The sequence below is a fragment of the Oreochromis niloticus genome, linkage group LG23 (genome assembly GCF_001858045.2).
Source record: "Oreochromis niloticus isolate F11D_XX linkage group LG23, O_niloticus_UMD_NMBU, whole genome shotgun sequence".
Classification (NCBI taxonomy): Eukaryota; Metazoa; Chordata; class Actinopteri; order Cichliformes; family Cichlidae; genus Oreochromis; species Oreochromis niloticus.
This window is the reverse complement of record NC_031986.2, coordinates 12178302-12195747: the sequence shown is the minus strand read 5'-3', so window position 1 is coordinate 12195747 and position 17446 is coordinate 12178302. Positions and strand designations below refer to the sequence as shown.

Genomic DNA, 17446 nt, shown 5'->3' with positions numbered 1-17446 from the left:
TAGCCTTACCCAGGCCACCCTGGCCAGGCCAAATGAGATAATGATAAATCCTCATCATCCAGCCTTAAATGCCTTCAATCATAACGCTGTGTTCACCCCAGAGAGAAGTTAGCAGTCATGCATTTAGAGCTGAGTGTCTGGGAAAAGTGATCCAGAAGCCTGTAGTTAAGATTACACTACTTCCTTTTTCTAACACAAATTCAAAATAAAATGCTGACTGTTTCTGTAATAGGAATTTATGCATTTAAACATGACAAAGCAGCTTGGACTTGGACATTCTGTTAATGAAGAGTGTGTGATACAGCTGATCTTGCCATCAAGTAACCCACCGCTAAATTTCTTTCCCATGTTTGAGACCAGAAAAAGGCTCTACGAATGAGCTCTTAAAGGGTGGCTCCATCTCAGTGACAAAACTGATAAACTGATCTATAGCACAATCTGCACCCAGTCTCCACAATTTCATATTGTCCATCAGCATTACACATTGCTGTGGCCTGTATAACATGGTGGCACAGGGAACTCACAAAGTAAAGGTCAACATTGTAGCAGCAGTGCTTTATGCTGTGAGAGAAGAATTAATTTTGCTAGAGACCTGGAACATTGTAGCTTTGCAAAACTGCATAATGGGGACACTTTAATTCTGAAAAACACTACTGTGTGTGTGTGTGTGTGTGTGTGCGTGCGTGCGTGCGTGCGTGCGTGCGTGCGTGCGTGTGTGTGTAGGTAAAATACCAAGCCACTATGGCATCATAAAGATCAGACAACAGAATGCTAATCAGTTACCCACAAACTAACTGTGTCTCTGTCTCTGTGTGTCTCCGGGGGATTTAGTGATCTGACTGCTCTCGTCAGTGTTTTGTAACCTTCTACATGCACTCACACGCAACCACACGCACACACACAATGGCCTGATCACATGAGAGCACTACTCGTATTAATCAGAGTCAGTGGAATTTACGATTCAGCAGTTGTTCAACCTTTATGTGTGTGTGTGTGTGTGTGTGTGTGTGTGAGAGAGAGAGAGACAGAGAACTGTTTTTAACATAACTCTACACCTGCATGTCCTTAAAAACTCTTGTATCTGTAGAACTAAGTTAAACCAGGAGCAAAAAGGAGGGAAACGCAGGAACGATGTATTGACAAAGAGCTTCAGTTTCCAGTATTCTTCAGGTCAGCATGAACTCCTTTGCACTACAATGGAAATATTAAGTGCTTTTCTTACTATACTGTGACTGCTACTTTTAATGCAACTGAAGTAACTATAGTTGTCACATTTGCTACATAATTGTTAACACAGCTACATACAAAGTTTTTAATTGCCAGAAAAAGGTTGGCAAGTAATGTTTGCCTAAAAATCATTCTTCTGATCTTGTATGGACATAATAAATAATCAGAAGATAATCATTTGTTGTAGTCCCAGTTTCTACATCTGCTAGATAAGCTACGACTAGCAGTTTAACTGCAATGGCTGCTGTGACCAGGTGTTATTAGTAACACCTCTTTTTTAACAACAACTGCTCTTGTTACCACTTCTAAGGACTACTTCTCATCCCAATGCTTTCAGCATGCTTATTTAGTCAAAAATTATTATCAGCATCTACAGGTTACGCATCAAAATTCATGCAATAAAATTTCAGTAAACTGTCTCAGTCAGCAACTCCACAAAGTAATAATAAACTGAGCATCCAGGGCTTCACTCGACTCTTCTTGTCTATTACCGACTGAGCGCATCACTCAAAGTGACAGACAGTGTCAATTGTCAAAGACATGCACTATTTATCAACACAAAACAAAATTATTAAGCAATGCTTATAAAGAGCCACAATGCATATTTCTGCAGTACAAAATCTAGTCTGATTCATTCACTGATTGTCTGGATACGTAATGAAATATGACATTTTGTATTACTGCAGTGATGAACAACAGTATACTGTGTGGCTTTAATGCATGACTTTTAAAAGACCGAGGTTCAGTTAGATTTAGTACAGCACTCCAAGAAAATACTTGAACTAAACAAAGTTATTACTATTTAAGTGGAAAAAATAATTATAGTGGATTCCTGGTGACAATATTCACTGAAACCTGCTATAAATCCACTAAAATTAAATGTTTTCTGATTTTAATGAATACACATAAAATAAAAAGAAGTCTTAGTGTCTTGTGCACGTTTAGTCCACAGCTTGTTTTTATAAAAAGACTTAAGTCATAACACATAATTGGTTGAGCTAGAATTAAAATTGAACTATAAATCAATTACAGCTTAATAAAATCTCAATAAAATACATGTTATGTTTCATGTAATGAAATGAATCCTAAGGGGAGGTATGTGAGCGTAAACAGCAGGGCTGAAAACTCTCATGAGATCATCCATCACTGAGATAAAATGAGCTGAAATGGACATTCACCTGTTTCCATTCCTTATGTAGGTCAGCAGACCACTCACCAACTGTGTGTGTGTGTGTGTGTGTGTGTGTGTGTGTGTGTGTGTGTGTGTGTGTGTGTGTGTGTGTGTGTGTGTGTGTGTGTCTGTGTGTGTGTGTGTGTGTGAGAAAGAGGGTATGTGATGGTTTGTTTCGTGGTGTTAATGCTTAAACAGCTGAGTAACTTGGTTTTTGGAAAGTGTTTTATTCATTTTATCCACATAAATGAGCTTGAACAAACTTAATTAAACCTAAATTCATGTATTACATTAACAAATAAATTATTCTGTAGAAGATGTTCTCTTTCTACAGCCACACAAACCACTGCCACGTAGCCGACCTTTCCTGCTCCATAACCATTTCCTCTCCTTGATAAACTGTTGAAGGACTGTGGGAAAAGGAGAAGATAAAGCAGCAGAGGAGGAGAAGAACTGGTAACCTCAGCCAGCTTCTGGCAGCTAAACAGAGAAATTCATTAGCCTGGTTTTCACAGAGCACATCTCGGTAGGGGACTGAGATAATATACCTGCTTTACCACAATGTACGCTTGTCTTCCAGTCTCAGTTTTCACCCCCTCTGATGACCCAGAATTACAAATATTCCTTCTTTCCCCTGGTGTTAGACTTGGGAAATCTCTGGGGCAACATATATAGCTGCTGCTGTTGGGCAGTTATTGCCCTCAGTGAAGTAGATGGAGGGTAATGCGGGAGAGATACAAGGCAGGAGGCAGACGAGCTAATAGACCAACCACTGTGCTGCTCCTAAGAGCTGGATAGAAGGCCATTGTTGTGGATTTCCTGTGGATAAGCACAGTCATTCTTTGGATAGCAAGGGAGTAAACGTACACAGTGCTCAAGCTTGCTTCATTGTCTGCTGTGTGGGTGTGAAAAGAAGTGACTGGAGGAGAGTACTGCTAGGTGTCACATGACCCTCCCATGACTTGACCCAATGCTGTAAATCAAAGGACATGTGAATAAATACATGTTTTAATGATTAAAAGGAGGTTGATAAAGCCTAATATCCTAATATACAATATTATTCACACTAGAATGCAGTATAGATCACTGTATAGATAAGCAGTCTATGAATATCAACAAAACCAGTTAACAATTCTGGATACAGACACCTGTTTTGGCACAACAGGTTCAAGAACAGAAACACAAAATATCACTGAATCCAACCAACAACAGTGAATGCATATATCCAGCGACAACTATTAAAACCAAAAAGAAAAAGCATTTATACCACAACATCTGCTCTCCTTAAACATGTCTGTGTTTGTGTTGAGTACCCAGGTCACACTAAGTGCCTGCATTGATCTGTGGACATTCAGTTGGCTTTAAATAACTGCAGCACTTTCACTCAAAGGAAGTGGGTGCTTATGACTTGGTAGCGCTGCTCAGCTTTTGCAGTGATAGCGCTGAGCAAAAGGGCGAGCTATAATAAGAGGTGCACTAAAGCTAGCAGGAGGTTTAAGGATATCTCAATCAAGCCTGAAACATCTTGTCAAAACAGACTTTTAAAGGGGACATATTATGCCTTTCTGTCTTACACACACAGGCAGCATGGGCGCCATAGCGGTAAGGAACTGTTGCTCCTGGGTTTCACTATGCTGGCATGTGTTCTCTCTGAGCATTCCAGCAAAAATGACAAACACCTTTGTATTTAAATAAGTGGCAGATGTGAGAATGTGAGAGTTTGTCATCTGTCTCCATGCGTTCTGTAATGAACTTGTGAGTGGCGACCTTTCCAGGATTTACTTCTCCCCTCACCCAGTGACAGTTGGGATAGACTCCAGCCCACCCTGAATTGGATAAGCAGTTAAGAAAATGGATGAACATACACTCTTACAATGAAGAAGGCTCATACTAAACAAAAATGTGAGAGCTCAAGCTTTTCAAAATGCTCCTAGCACTGTTTCCGAGTATGATGTCACAGAGAGCGGATATCGCTACTATGGTCACCTACACTCACCCTCCAATCAAACCTTCTGTTTGTGAGCGGCTACTAACTCAGGTGTACTTAAATGGAGGAAGGATGGAGCTAAAACAGCTTGTTTCAGATAGATGGTGAACTGAGGGGCTGCACCAAGGCCCAACATAAATCTTAGAGAAAATAATAATTTTGCAAAAGCTATTTGAATAGAGACAAAATAAAAACATAGAATACAATTCATAAATTAACACAATACACTTTAAATATCTGCATGGAAATCAACAGCTTCAAAAACACAACTGGCAGTGCATACATTGACAAATGTTTGTGTCACTGGGTATCGTCACTGGCATATTGTTAATACAGAATACTTTTTGCAGTAAGCAGGATAACGGCTCAGTAGGCCAGCCTGAGTAAACACACGAGCTCATGGTATGGTACAGGGTTAAATACGAAGCATCAACCAGCTGGAGAAAGGTACTCCATACATCCACATTTCTGGGAAAATCATGAACATTTTTTCTCCTCTAAGAGTTAGATAAGATGATTGAAACCACATCTAGAAGATGAGCTTAACTTAGCACTGGGACTGACTGTTCTGTTGAACAAAATTTACAAAAAAGTGTCATCCACTGCACGTTTTTTTTTTAAACAGGTGTTATATTATCCTGAGTGAATCGTCCAACTACAAAGAAATTGCAGAAAATTGACAGCACTATTACTGTACACATATTTGACCTCTCTCAGTTTCACTTCCTGCATTAACATCAGACCTTCTACGAATCTCTGAGGACATCAGAGAAAACTACCAAAATGCTTTTATATCTCTTCTTCCGACGTGTTTATTTCTCAACTTTTCATTCTCCTCGTCTCTTTCCTTCTCGTTAATGGGAGCCTTCTCTAATGTTTGTCCTAGGGGCACCTCTTCCTAATGGTGTTTATTATACTGTTTGTGTTAGCAGCAATCATCCTCACACACGTGCACACACACAGGGAGTATATGAAATCTCTGTCTACCAATGCACCTTCACATCCCATTATAAGTGCTCCAACTGATCATTATTTTAAACTTTAAAAAAAACCCCTCAAAATTGCAGAATTATCACTGAGAAAAAACAAAACAAATCATTTCCAGTTTTCAGCGTCTATACAAAGACAAAGTGACTCATCTTACTGCATCTTTAAACACGTCATTACTTCCCCAGCAACATAAGCTAAATAAGCTGACTGTGTGACTCAACCCAACTTCAAAAACATTGTTCAAATATTTCAGCATGTTTGTAAACTTTACAAAATCTGGGTTCAGGAGAGCTTCCCATACAGCGTGTCATCAGCTCCCTGGGTTACTGCTGTCTTAATAAAACTGTGCCAGTGTGGAGCAAGGTCAAACAAAGAAAGCAAAAACACAGAGGGTGACTGAGTGAAAAAGACAGCAATGAGGTAGACAAATATTCAGGGAAAGTCTAGCATGAATCAGCCTCTTCAGTCTTATTGGCCTTCAAACTCCACTCATTCTCTGGCAAACAGAAACTGTAGCCAAGCTGTAGTTTAGGTTGTGCTATGAGGAGTCAGTCGTGGGCCTTGAAAGAGGCTTCACTCAACTTGACTGTTCATGTCAACTGTCCTTTACCTCTATTTTTATTTTTCTCCATCTCTACACCTCTGCTGTAAGTGTGTGTATGTGTGTCCCTGTTGAACTTATTTCTAACTGGTCCACTTTTCCAGTTGTTTGAACTGATCCAGGCTCGGTGGAATTTAAATCGATCACATGATGTTCAACTGATAAAAAACTGGAGTCAAAACCTGCTTCAGGCCTCTCTCTTTTTGTTTCCATTCAAGTTTAATGAAACCTTTGAACAGCTGTTAAACAAGTATCAGTATTTCCTAACAGATCGTCAAATTAGTTTTTCTGAATGAATGCCGTGTCTTCTGTTTTTACTGTATTTACATTAAAAGATTTTGAATTAAAATCATGCAGAAATCATGTTCTCTTTTAACAATATAAATTTTTCTGTTTGAGTGGACATCGTTCAAAATTATGTCCTGATAAGTATTCTTACGCATTTAAGTGGAAACCCACTAATTTCCTTCGGCAACATGTGGAGCATGTGCTGTGGAGTATTACCACAATTTGTGCAAAAAAGTTGCATAAAGCCTTTTGTTGCTCTACGGTAAAATCCTTTAAATTACCACAATAATGCCACCTGCCTTCCACTCCTTTGTCTTCCTGGTTAAACAAGTAAGAAGAACGAGTGGAACTGAAAACACAGCATCCTCTGCTCCAGCGCTTCACACATTTTATTTTTAAACTAGCTGTTGTGATTCTGACAGTGCAGTGTTAAATCACTGGGGTGCTCTTTTAGGTCCAGATATCTAATAGTCTGTTACATTCAATTACATTTTGAGAGAAGAATGGCTCGCTCCAGTTCGGTGAACAAAAACAGGGCGACACAAAAGCGTGAGACTCTTCAAACTTTTGCTGGACTGCGATCATCATCTCATGTCTCGGTAATCCTTGGAGATGGCTGTTCTGCTCTTTAGGGTTATTGTGTATTTGTTCTATGCTTTGTGTTGATGTGGTACATTTCTTTTCACTTTTGTTCAGTTCAGATGAGCTTCATTTCTCTGTGCTACTCGTCGTGCTACACTCTCATGCACCCCCATGAATCCTGCTGCCCTTCCAGGTCACCTAATTGATACACACACACACTTGATGAGAGTGAGCTGCACCCGAACAAAGAAGAAAATTACTATATGGTCAGTTTGTTCTTCATCTCCTTGACAACCATGAGATTACATCTTCCTGTTTCTCATGCTCTGCACCCACTTACTCTATTACTGTATCTTAATGTCTGAATCATCATTTTGTCTGTCATCCACCATCCTCTAAAATCCTCTTTTCTGTCTTCTACTGAAAGGAGTGTGGTCAATTTTGTGGTCAATTAAAGAGAACGACACATGTTTTAAAAACTTTTTAGCAACAATTCCCAGCTTCTCAACCCCCCCCCCCCCAAAAAAAAAAAAAATTCACAGCATAGCAGGTCAGTGGGTGGAGGGAAGCTAATGACATCATGTGGCTCCCATAAGATCAATCACCTGACAGCTGCCAAGCAGCATGGTGGAAATGAATTCTCTGTGGGTTGCAGATAATAAGAGCCCCAGTGTAGTAGTTATTTCATATTGTATGCATAGTCACAATTACATAATATGAATAAAGTGGCTCTCAACACCTTTCTACTGGCTGTTCACTGAAGGATGATGCTTCAGCTGCGGGTCAAAACAACCAGCCATGAAACAAAGTGAATGACTTCCTGAACATAAAGCAGTTAAAATATTAAAAAATGCACCGTCGCCTTTGCTGTAGGAAGAACATCATGTTGGTTTGATGCATAAATCCTGGAACAAGTCCAGTCCTCTCAGGTGCACATCTACTCCACCACCAGCGTACCCTCTGCTATTTTTATCATGCTGCTGTAGTTGAGTTGTACATACATCGTGTGAACAATAAGAGTTACTCCTCCTTATTCAGCTGAAAATAACAGTACTATGCAGATATTGCAAACCCAGCAACAGGCCCTGTATATTATTATTAAATATATGTTCTGTCTTTGGTTTTTGCTTAACTATAATTCCAAATCTTGATCGAACAACAGCACTTTATCCATTCTTGCAAATCAATCCAGCATATTTAGATTTAATACCTGATCTTGATCCACAATATGAGAAATATTGTTGGGTTGCAGATTTATAGGTGCCCCTCTTTTGCTTGTGGTATTTGTACTCAAATATTCATGTGGTGATTATTTATTCATGTTAAAATGCTGCACATGGCATGTTTCAGTGATTTACTTTATCATTTGGGTTCACTCACAGTAATTTTGCAATCAGGGCTATATCTATATTGTTTTTCTGTGCTATCCTTCTTCCAGTCCTTTCCACTGTCAGATATATGACATTTGCAGCACTACATATATTACAGTTCATAATTAAGCAGTATCAAGGAGTCACTGGAAACTGAAAATACATCTGCACAGTCCTTTGTGTGTCCTAACTATTATATCACTTGGGGCTGAATGTTTTCTGGCAGACTGACAGTCTGAGCAGTTAGATCACAGTCATCTACTGATGGGTTCCTGCTAAAGTGCATTCAAAATGTTATAATTAATGTTGTTTCAATGTGCATCAGCTGCTCAACTATAGAAACCACTTGAGAAACCAGTAGCTGTAGCTTGATGTCGAGCACAGACATGAGATTCACTTGTATGTATCATCTGGTTCCCAGATAGTAATAATAGCTAGTTTGTATTTTGTAGCTTAGCAACAAATGCACCTTCAGGAGGGGGCTTTGGTGTCTTTGATAAGTTGTTGCACAACAAAATGCTGCAAGGCTTTGAACTGTAAACGTAGCTTCACAAGTGCTCTCTTCAGACGTCTTTGAAAAGCTTTTAACTTTCCCTGAAAGTGCAGGAGGCTGGTACCATGCAATAATTACTATTATTCATGAAAAGAAAGATAAGATGAATACAAACAAGGATGACTTCAACTATTGATCATTATACTTACAATTCTGTACCAATACAACATTACTGCACTAGCTGGGATGTCAGCAAATGTATACCTAATCGCTGTCCAAAGATCATACCACAATTAATGTTTTCATGCACCTGTGATAGAAGGCTGGAGATATACCCTTTGTGCATTTCAAAGCAGAATTAGGCTGTCAAAAAAATGATATTTTTAGAAGTGATCAGCAGCAAATATTCTAATTGTTGTTCCATGCAGTGATTTAAGCTGGCTCACTTGTAGAGCCATTTGGAAGAATTTGGTCAGAGAACTGCAGTTTTCTGCTTTGTGACTTTAATGAATAAAACAAAGGAGACAGAGAGAGCTGCACAGGATGAGCAAGGACGAATTTGCAGTTTTCTTAGATTTTTTGTGTTTTTATATATATAAAATAAACCCTTACTGAAGGTGAATGAAAAGTCACTAAATATTGCAACAAAGTCACTAAGTTGGCAACAATGAGGTAAAAAAACATTTAGAAAAAATACCTGTCCCCTTCAAACAATTTAAAGCTAAAGACGAAATATTCTGGTACAGCCCCAAAGGACAGGTTACAAAAAGTAAAGTAACAGTTTTAAGAGTTCATTGTTTCAGTTCGACTTTTATTCAGTGTTGCGTTGTAGATAGATGCTAATTCCTAGACCAGTGGAGAACATCAACAAAAGGAGCCAAACCTTTGAAGTAGAGAAAATTTTGCTTCACTTCCTGTGACATCACATTTATAGATAAGTACAACCTGCCAAAACTCCAAATGATCAATAGCCTTTTATGACTGTCTGCTAATGTCTCCAACCAACAAAGGAATGGAGAAGGGGGAAAAGGGGGTAAGGCATTATGGTTAAATGGAAGTGGGGTGGGGTGATATTTATAGTGCACCGTCAGCTTTTTGGAAAGAGGGGTGGCGACTCACTTCACTTCTCTTCCTCTCTGACACGCGGGCCGTGGGGAATGGTGTTCCTGGAGAGAGTCGACCGGCTATCATTCCCTCAGACAGGGGGAACATTAAGGTGCACACCTGCCTCCCTCAGCACTTTCACTGGCAACCTGGAGCAATGTTATTATGATGACCCAAGTTCAAACAACATCTCTCGCCCTCCATATCTGTTATCGGTCTCTCTCTTTGGATAGAGGTCTCTATGCACCATTAACCTAAGGCTATTTATCATCTGTCTCCTTGTTCATTGAGCTGTAATATACTGGTAATGTTACTGCGACGACACTGATACAGGCTCTTAATGGAGCTATAACACTCCACTGCAGGTATTGCTTAGACAGTATTGTGAGGAGCCAAAATGTTTTTCAAAAGTGTCAGCACATAAAGAAAAAATGTTAACAAGCTGGTGTAGAAACATTAATGCAACGAAAATGATTTACTCCTTTGAATTAATTCAGAACTGAACTGCTACAGATTTCGAACAGGTATCCAAATAGCACAAGGAAAGAAGTAATGTTCTGTTTGACTTTGTCACATATCAATGGATATATGCAGCAGGTGATGATGGACCACTAGCTGAAATTCCTTTCCTTTTAAATGAAGGAATTTGAGAAATGTTGCCATATCCAATAGAAAAAAAAAACATGTTGTTACAGTACATGAAGAATAAAGATACAACATGGCTGCAGAAGGTTTATCTGCTCAATACTGAAAAACATAATGTGGCTCATACAATAGTTTTACATGATCAACTGATTAAGATAAAATTGGAAATTTTCCCTGCCTTCTGAATCTGGCATATTTGTGCGATCTACACATATTAAGAAAGTACTTTTAATTCTAAATCACTCCTTGTCACTTAGGTTTTCTAGTGAGTCCTGGGAGTTAACGCAGATAAACAAAGAAGCAGCAACTAGTGAAGCAGCAAAACAATCTTGAGGCCAGATGGCTTAGTGAGAGTCTGTGAATCCTTCACCTAAAGAGGTTAACCCAGGTGAACCTTGTGGATTGCGACATTATGGCTGAGCAGCTGTTTAATTGTTAGCATGGGGGTCACTAAGAGGAAATCCACCGATGCAGGACGAGGCTACACGTGAGTAAACTTCAAAAGCCACTACTGAGCGTTACAACAACTTGGCTCTTCTTTAGCATAAAAACTGCCTTTTTCTGGCATACCATGGCACGCCTCCGCAACGTAGAAGGAAATTACAAATTGTTGCATTCACAAGTGCTGTAATCTAAAGAGCGGTGGCACTCCTGAAGTGTGAATTCTGCTGTCTGAACCCAAGGACGTAAAAATGGACTGTTGTACTATTAAGTAGGACTCACGACTCTAACCCTTTCTTCAGGCTTGATTAACTTAGTTTAACCTTTAGGCACTTCCTTATGGTTAAGCCAAGTTAGACTTTATTTGCACAATGAAGTCTTCCATCTGTACTCATTTGTGAGGTTTTGGGGAATTGGCATTAGTTAGAAAAGCCAGCATAGGACATTTTTTGCAGTTTCCACCAAACCTCGGTTGTAAAATTATATCCTGCAGTGATTAAAACACAGTGGTTAGATGGGGACCCTCTGGAATCCCATCAAGCCACCTGGGGCATCCCTGAGCCCCACAGTGAGCAGACTCCTAAACAAGTTACACAAACATCAGTCTTCATTGTCAGCCAGTCTACTAATGAATTATTGACAAGCATTTGGAGCCAAGTAGTTCATATGATCTGATGCCCTCTGCGTCAACTGGCTACAACTATCCCATCTACCTGCTTCTTACTAATGTGCATGAATGACACTATAGAGACAGCAACATGATCATCAGCCACTACTGACGTGAACATTTATTGTGGCCTCATATGCATGGATCAGTTAGCATACTTCACATACAGCCTGCTGATCGGTGAGCTAATTAGAAAATAAAACTAGGCTGAATATAAGTAGTAAGGTGTTTAGTGATAAGCTTAGATCTGAAAGTATAGCTGCAAACTGGATTAAGTTGGTGAAGGTATAGTGAACAGCAGTAACCCTTTAATCTAGTATGTGAAGGCAGGAAGCCAAAAAGAGACCAGCGGGACTTCCAGGAAACCACATTAGGTAGCTGGAGAGGAATGCTGCCTGGCTTCTTTAACACGCCTAATACACGAACATGATATCTCCGGTTTGTTTCATTTTGGATTCATCCAATATTGTTTGATTTTCACAGTTACAGTCTACAAAGCAGTATTAGTAGTAGTGTAACGTAGCAATATGAAATTTATTCTGAATAAGATTTACAACCACTTTCTAACATTATGATATGATATGATAAAAAACTGGTGATATAATTTGCTTGGAAAGGAAAAGATCGCAGGTTAGATTCCAGCCGGAGTCACCGATCTCTCCTTTGAGGTTGTGTCAGTAAGGACGTCCAGTGTAAAACTCTGCCAAATCACACAGAGTTACGCCCTGTGGCAAGAGGGCAGCTGAAAGTAGCTTACTTATTTAATCAAAAAGTAACTGACCAAATGATAATTGTAGTCCTAAATAATACAAATGCCGTATATTGATTTTGGTGCATTGGTCTATGTGTGAGTGTATGGTTTCGCACAAGCCCAATGCTTTTACACTAAACATCACTTGGCTAAGCATGGGTTTTATTAAAAGCACAGAAAAGCACATTTAAAGGATTTTTAACCCTTTTCCCAAACTGTAAGTTCCAAAGATGTCAACCCGATAAGACGTCTGACTTTACCCAGCCTGTAAACCAAAATAATCGTAGTTTGTCTTTTTTCTAGTCTTACATGGTTTGATTATTTAGGAAAATACCTTCAAAATGATGGTTAATGCATTGAATGCCTACTAATACTATTTTAAAATATAGCAATGTATTTATCCTTCAGAAGAACCAATAAAGAGGCTAGTGGGCAATTGTCAGGAAACTAGTGAGATCTCATTTCTGCTCCAGTTCTACATTTCAGTGTCCTGGTATTTGCTACTCTGCTGTTTTTCATTGTAACAGTAACAGTCCAGTTCTGCTAAGATGCACTGAACTCTGTTTGCAAAGCAAACAAACATGAAGGCTGTCAAAATGACATTTCCTTGGTCCTTAAGAAAAAGAAAGAAAATCACCTGCACAGTGTTAAATGAATACAATATTTGTATTGTGTCCACAACAGGTCAAACCAATACAAATGTGCTGTGTGGGATGAATCAGTCGGAGCAGAGCTGGACTGAGAACTCTCTGCCACCATTACAGTTCAGTTATTAGCTAGTTTCAGCTGGCTTGATATCATTTTCAGATAGTGAAAGTAAAGCGATGCTGTGCAACTCCTGTCCATTATGTTTTCAGCATATCCTCCTGTATTACTAAAGTGTGTTATTAACCTACTGTTGCAACCGTTATCATGTCATTGACTCTTTATAACACAAGTCCAGTCTCTACAAGTCTGTAGGGCTATGAAGAAATTTAAAAGGGGGAAAAAAGGGCAAACATTACAACTTAACACCATTTACATTCAGCTGCTCGGCTGATATCTGTCTCTGTCCCTTTGCACCAGCAGCTGTGTCTGCTGTTGGGACGTTACACCCATTATACAGCATTGTGGGTGATTTGCGTTGATAGACAATCTGGAGAAAACTTAACTTTGTATTTTGTTGCCACTCCCGAGACAGAAAGCTGACCGTAGCGTTGTGCTTTTTCCAAACTCTTTTATAATTCTGTTATATAATCCGATTAAACAGTGCTTCTCCTGATATCTCCTAAAAAAAGACTTGAGGAGAAGCACTGAGGTTAGAAAATATATAAAACAGTACTTCTAAGAATTTCAGTGACTAAAATTAACTCAGGAAAAGAACAAAACAGGCTGAGCCACCTGTTTTGGAATAACTACACTACATCTCAGAGCTCTTGGTGCTACCAGCATCACATTTGATTTTAAACTGGTCTAGACAGGACAGGCAGCCACTACATGAACAATTCTGCATGTTACACTTTTAAAGAGAGCTATACTGTAGGCTTATATAACATCATTTAGCCTTTACCTAATCTGAGGCAGCAGCGACTGAAGAAACTGATTTTACCACCACGATCCACACCCTATAGCAGAGCAAAAGGTAACAAACAGGTACAAAGCAAACCTAGTTAAACCTGTTTAGTTCATTTGTACTTTCCCTCTGCAAGCCTGTAACATAACACAGAAAGTTTTGGCACAATCGCAATAATAGAATGTACTGTGACTTCTACTGACATCGCACAAGACCGATGGCACAGCTTTTTAAACACAAGGCGGTAGATTATCCACAGTACAGATATATTTTTCATCATGCGTCCACTCTAAACGTTCCTCACACCACCTCATTTAAAGAAACAATGAGCCTTGACACAATATTTACTTTTTTTTAGAACAAAAATGCACTGTAGGTAACCCAATACTGTCAGTTGCATTCTGTTTGCACAAAAACATTGATTTATTTATAGAGTGAATAACTAAAATTTCAGTACATGCACACTGGGCCTTTTAATGTTTCTGTGTGAAGCATCATAATTAACAAATTCACACAACCTCAATTCTGATCTTTGGCTGCTTTTTTAAAATGTTTACCGCACGTGTTGGCATGTTAATAGAAACACACACTAACATTTAATGATGAAAACTCTCTCATAGTTCAGTTCAGTTTATTGTTGAGCTATTGTGAAATCACAGGGATCCTTTATCAGACTGTAAAATCTGTCATGGTTGTTACGTCTATTTGTGAAACAAATCTCAACATGCCCAAAGCCATGAGACTCAAAGGGGACTGGTTTCTGAATTACAGCCACAAACGAGTCTATACATGAAATAATTAGAAAACTCAGAAGATGTGTACATGACTAAGATACCAGGCATATAATTACTGTGTGTACATCTCATTAGAAACACCTGAAAATTAAACCAATTATCATATTTAAATACTCTACAAACATTTGTTATTAGTATGTTTTTAGCAGCCTGTTCGTACCACAGGCTCTTTACATCATAGCAGAAATGGTATAAAGCCTGAATTTACATTTAGCTTCACTTTACAGATGTGGTCACAGGGAGAATCCTTCTTCTGACAAACAGATGAATGTTCCCGACCCTGATCTTAAGTATTCAGCAGCCTCTTTCCATCACAGCAGCAATGCAATCAATTTAGCCCTAACCCATTTACCTAAAGCATTTATCCAGACCAATTACAGCAGCAGACCTCATCAGCATCCCACATCCTACACCAGTCACCGGCTTCTCTCTTCATGCTTCTAGCTACATGGCTCCATTTCACCCTCCACACAGCAGGGAATTGTATTTAATCAGCTATTTGCAACAGTTGGGAGGCAGTGCCTAAGCTTCAGCTGAGCACGGAGCTGGGGTATAAACCTCACTGGCTCTCATGTGAGCAGGGCTCGCACTGTCTGGATTATTGTCAAGCACATTACTGCCGAGCCTAATGTAACCCATATAGATGCTGCCCATCGATTTGACTAGCAGGGAGAAAACAACTGGATTACATAATTCATGTTCCATTTTGTTCTACTGGGAGGTAGCATAATAAATGAGACTGAGTGGCAACGATGACATGAATGATAATAGGTGCCTGTCTGCATTTCTTGGCATGTTCTGTCATGAGCAGATAGGTAATCACCCACCCCCCACTTACCGATACTGTGAGGTGACTCAACCTTTCATTCATTCAAATCACACCGTGTTTGTTGTTTAAAGTTGTCTGAACAGTATCTGCGAGAGTACTTGGAACAATTTTGTAGATACCAAATAATATCTCTCTCTCATTTCGACATATGTATATATATACATATATATATATGTATATATATATTTTTTTTTAAATGTTTTTCAGGACTAACAGATATGTGAAGAGCTTATTATTTAACACATGCTTCAAAATAAATAGCTGATATATATTTAAAGAATATCAGTGAAAGGTGCATTTTACATGTGCTTTCACTCTTTCAGAATTAAGTGGGGAAAGATCAGAGTAGTGGGGATCTAGTGTCATTTGTGGAGCAATGAACTTTAAAAAAAGTAACTTAAAACTGCCGAAATGTCATTGTTGAAGTCGAAATAAAGGGAAATGGGGAAAGAAAAAGTTAAAAATATATAAGTTGATAAAGGTTAATTAGTCACACGATTTTTTAAGTGTCGGTCAGTTTCCCAACCACTCCTCATTGAATTGCTTTCCACTCCCTTTATTGAAACCTAATCCTCTGAGAGCCGCTTCCTTGGAATTTAAACCAACAGTTATAACAAAAAAAGTTCACAGGTCTGATTTAAAATGGAAATAGCTTTGGTTTGTAGGCAACTAGTCCCACATGTTAATGTGAACATAAGTGTATTTAATTTAAAAAAAAAAAAAAAAAAAAAAAAAAAGGAAAAAGGAAAAACAAACTTACGTATCGGCTGATAAGAGTACGCAGAGTGCTGAAATCCATCCCCATTCTGTTCCTCTTCCCTCTCCGGACACTTCTTCTGCTCTCTGTCTTTTTCTCCTCCAAAGGTTATTTTTACTGCGGGCGCTAGCTTCTTTTTAATTCTACTCCTCTGTCCATGACTTTCTCTTCTCCCCCTTCTTCTTCTTCTGAATTGGAATAAAAAGGACTCGCTTCCAAACTCACCTACGGACCCCGTGACGGGCTTTAAACGGGGGTAGTGACTGTCTGTGCGTCTTCTCCTACAGTTTGAAGGCAATTCACACGGGTACCGAGCAGCTCCTCCTAAAGACTAGAAGCCAAACTAATATCCAGCTCTCTCGCGCTCCCTCTCTCTCTCCCCCCTCTGCGCGTGTACTAATAATCTTCTTGTCTCGCGCCGCGGCCAAAGGAGATTTTCTTTCATGTACGTCACGCGGAGCCAGGTGGTGGCTTTGGAACCGGGGGTGAAGGCATGCGCGCTCTAGTGTTTGTGAAGAGTAATTATTGATTGGGTGTCTCAGTTAACTGTGGGATATTTAGGGGATTTTTTCAGGCGCCGCAGAATTAAATTTAACTTAAAATAAAATAAAACAAAACAGCCCGGTGCTGTCCATAGATATGGTGCTGAAACCATTACATAAAATGTCAAAAATACACATAACTTTCAGCATAAGACTCATCTCATTTATTTATTTATTTAGTTGTTTGTTTATTACTTGGGTTAACTAAAGTTTCGTGATACAACTAATAACTCATTTGAAAGGCAAAATTTCTATTCATTTGCATCTCAAATCTCACCCACTTTTTCAAGCTCGGTTTAAAATGAGAAGAGATTTTCATAATATTTTAGAATCATTATTACAAGTTATTACTGCTGTCGTGACGCATCGGTTTGTAACAGGCAGGTCAGCGGGGTCAGAACAAAATAATTCATGGCACCACGTTTCAGGAGGGAAATATTTTCATCCACTTGTCCGCGCCCTGTTTCCTGGAGACGCTTTTCGGCGGGTTCTGTTGAAAGTCCGCCGTAAAAATAGAAATAATAACAACGGTTTCCTGTTAGAACCTTCAAAATAAAACCTACGTGATGGATTTTGGTTTGAACTGTAACAACTTTATTAATGATATGTCATAAATAGGCTTTTAGTTATTTTGCTATTTCTGCCATTCATTATT

General features: G+C 39.1%; 1 protein-coding gene across 5 annotated transcripts in view; it reads right to left on the bottom strand.

Annotated features, from left to right (window-relative positions):
• The window catches only part of atp11a (ATPase phospholipid transporting 11A), a 52164-nt gene extending 35442 nt beyond the window's left edge, over window positions 1-16722 (bottom strand). For 3 of the 5 annotated variants that reach the window (XM_005450082.4, XM_013268965.3, XM_019351896.2), the window contains exon 1: window positions 16253-16722. In XM_005450082.4, coding sequence (XP_005450139.1) covers window positions 16253-16297 — 45 coding nt within the window. In that variant the 5' untranslated portion in view covers window positions 16298-16722. The remainder of the gene's footprint in view (window positions 1-16252) is intronic. The other 2 variants (XM_019351895.2, XM_025903070.1) reach the window with 1 other exon arrangement.
• Between the last annotated feature and the right edge of the window lie 724 nt (window positions 16723-17446).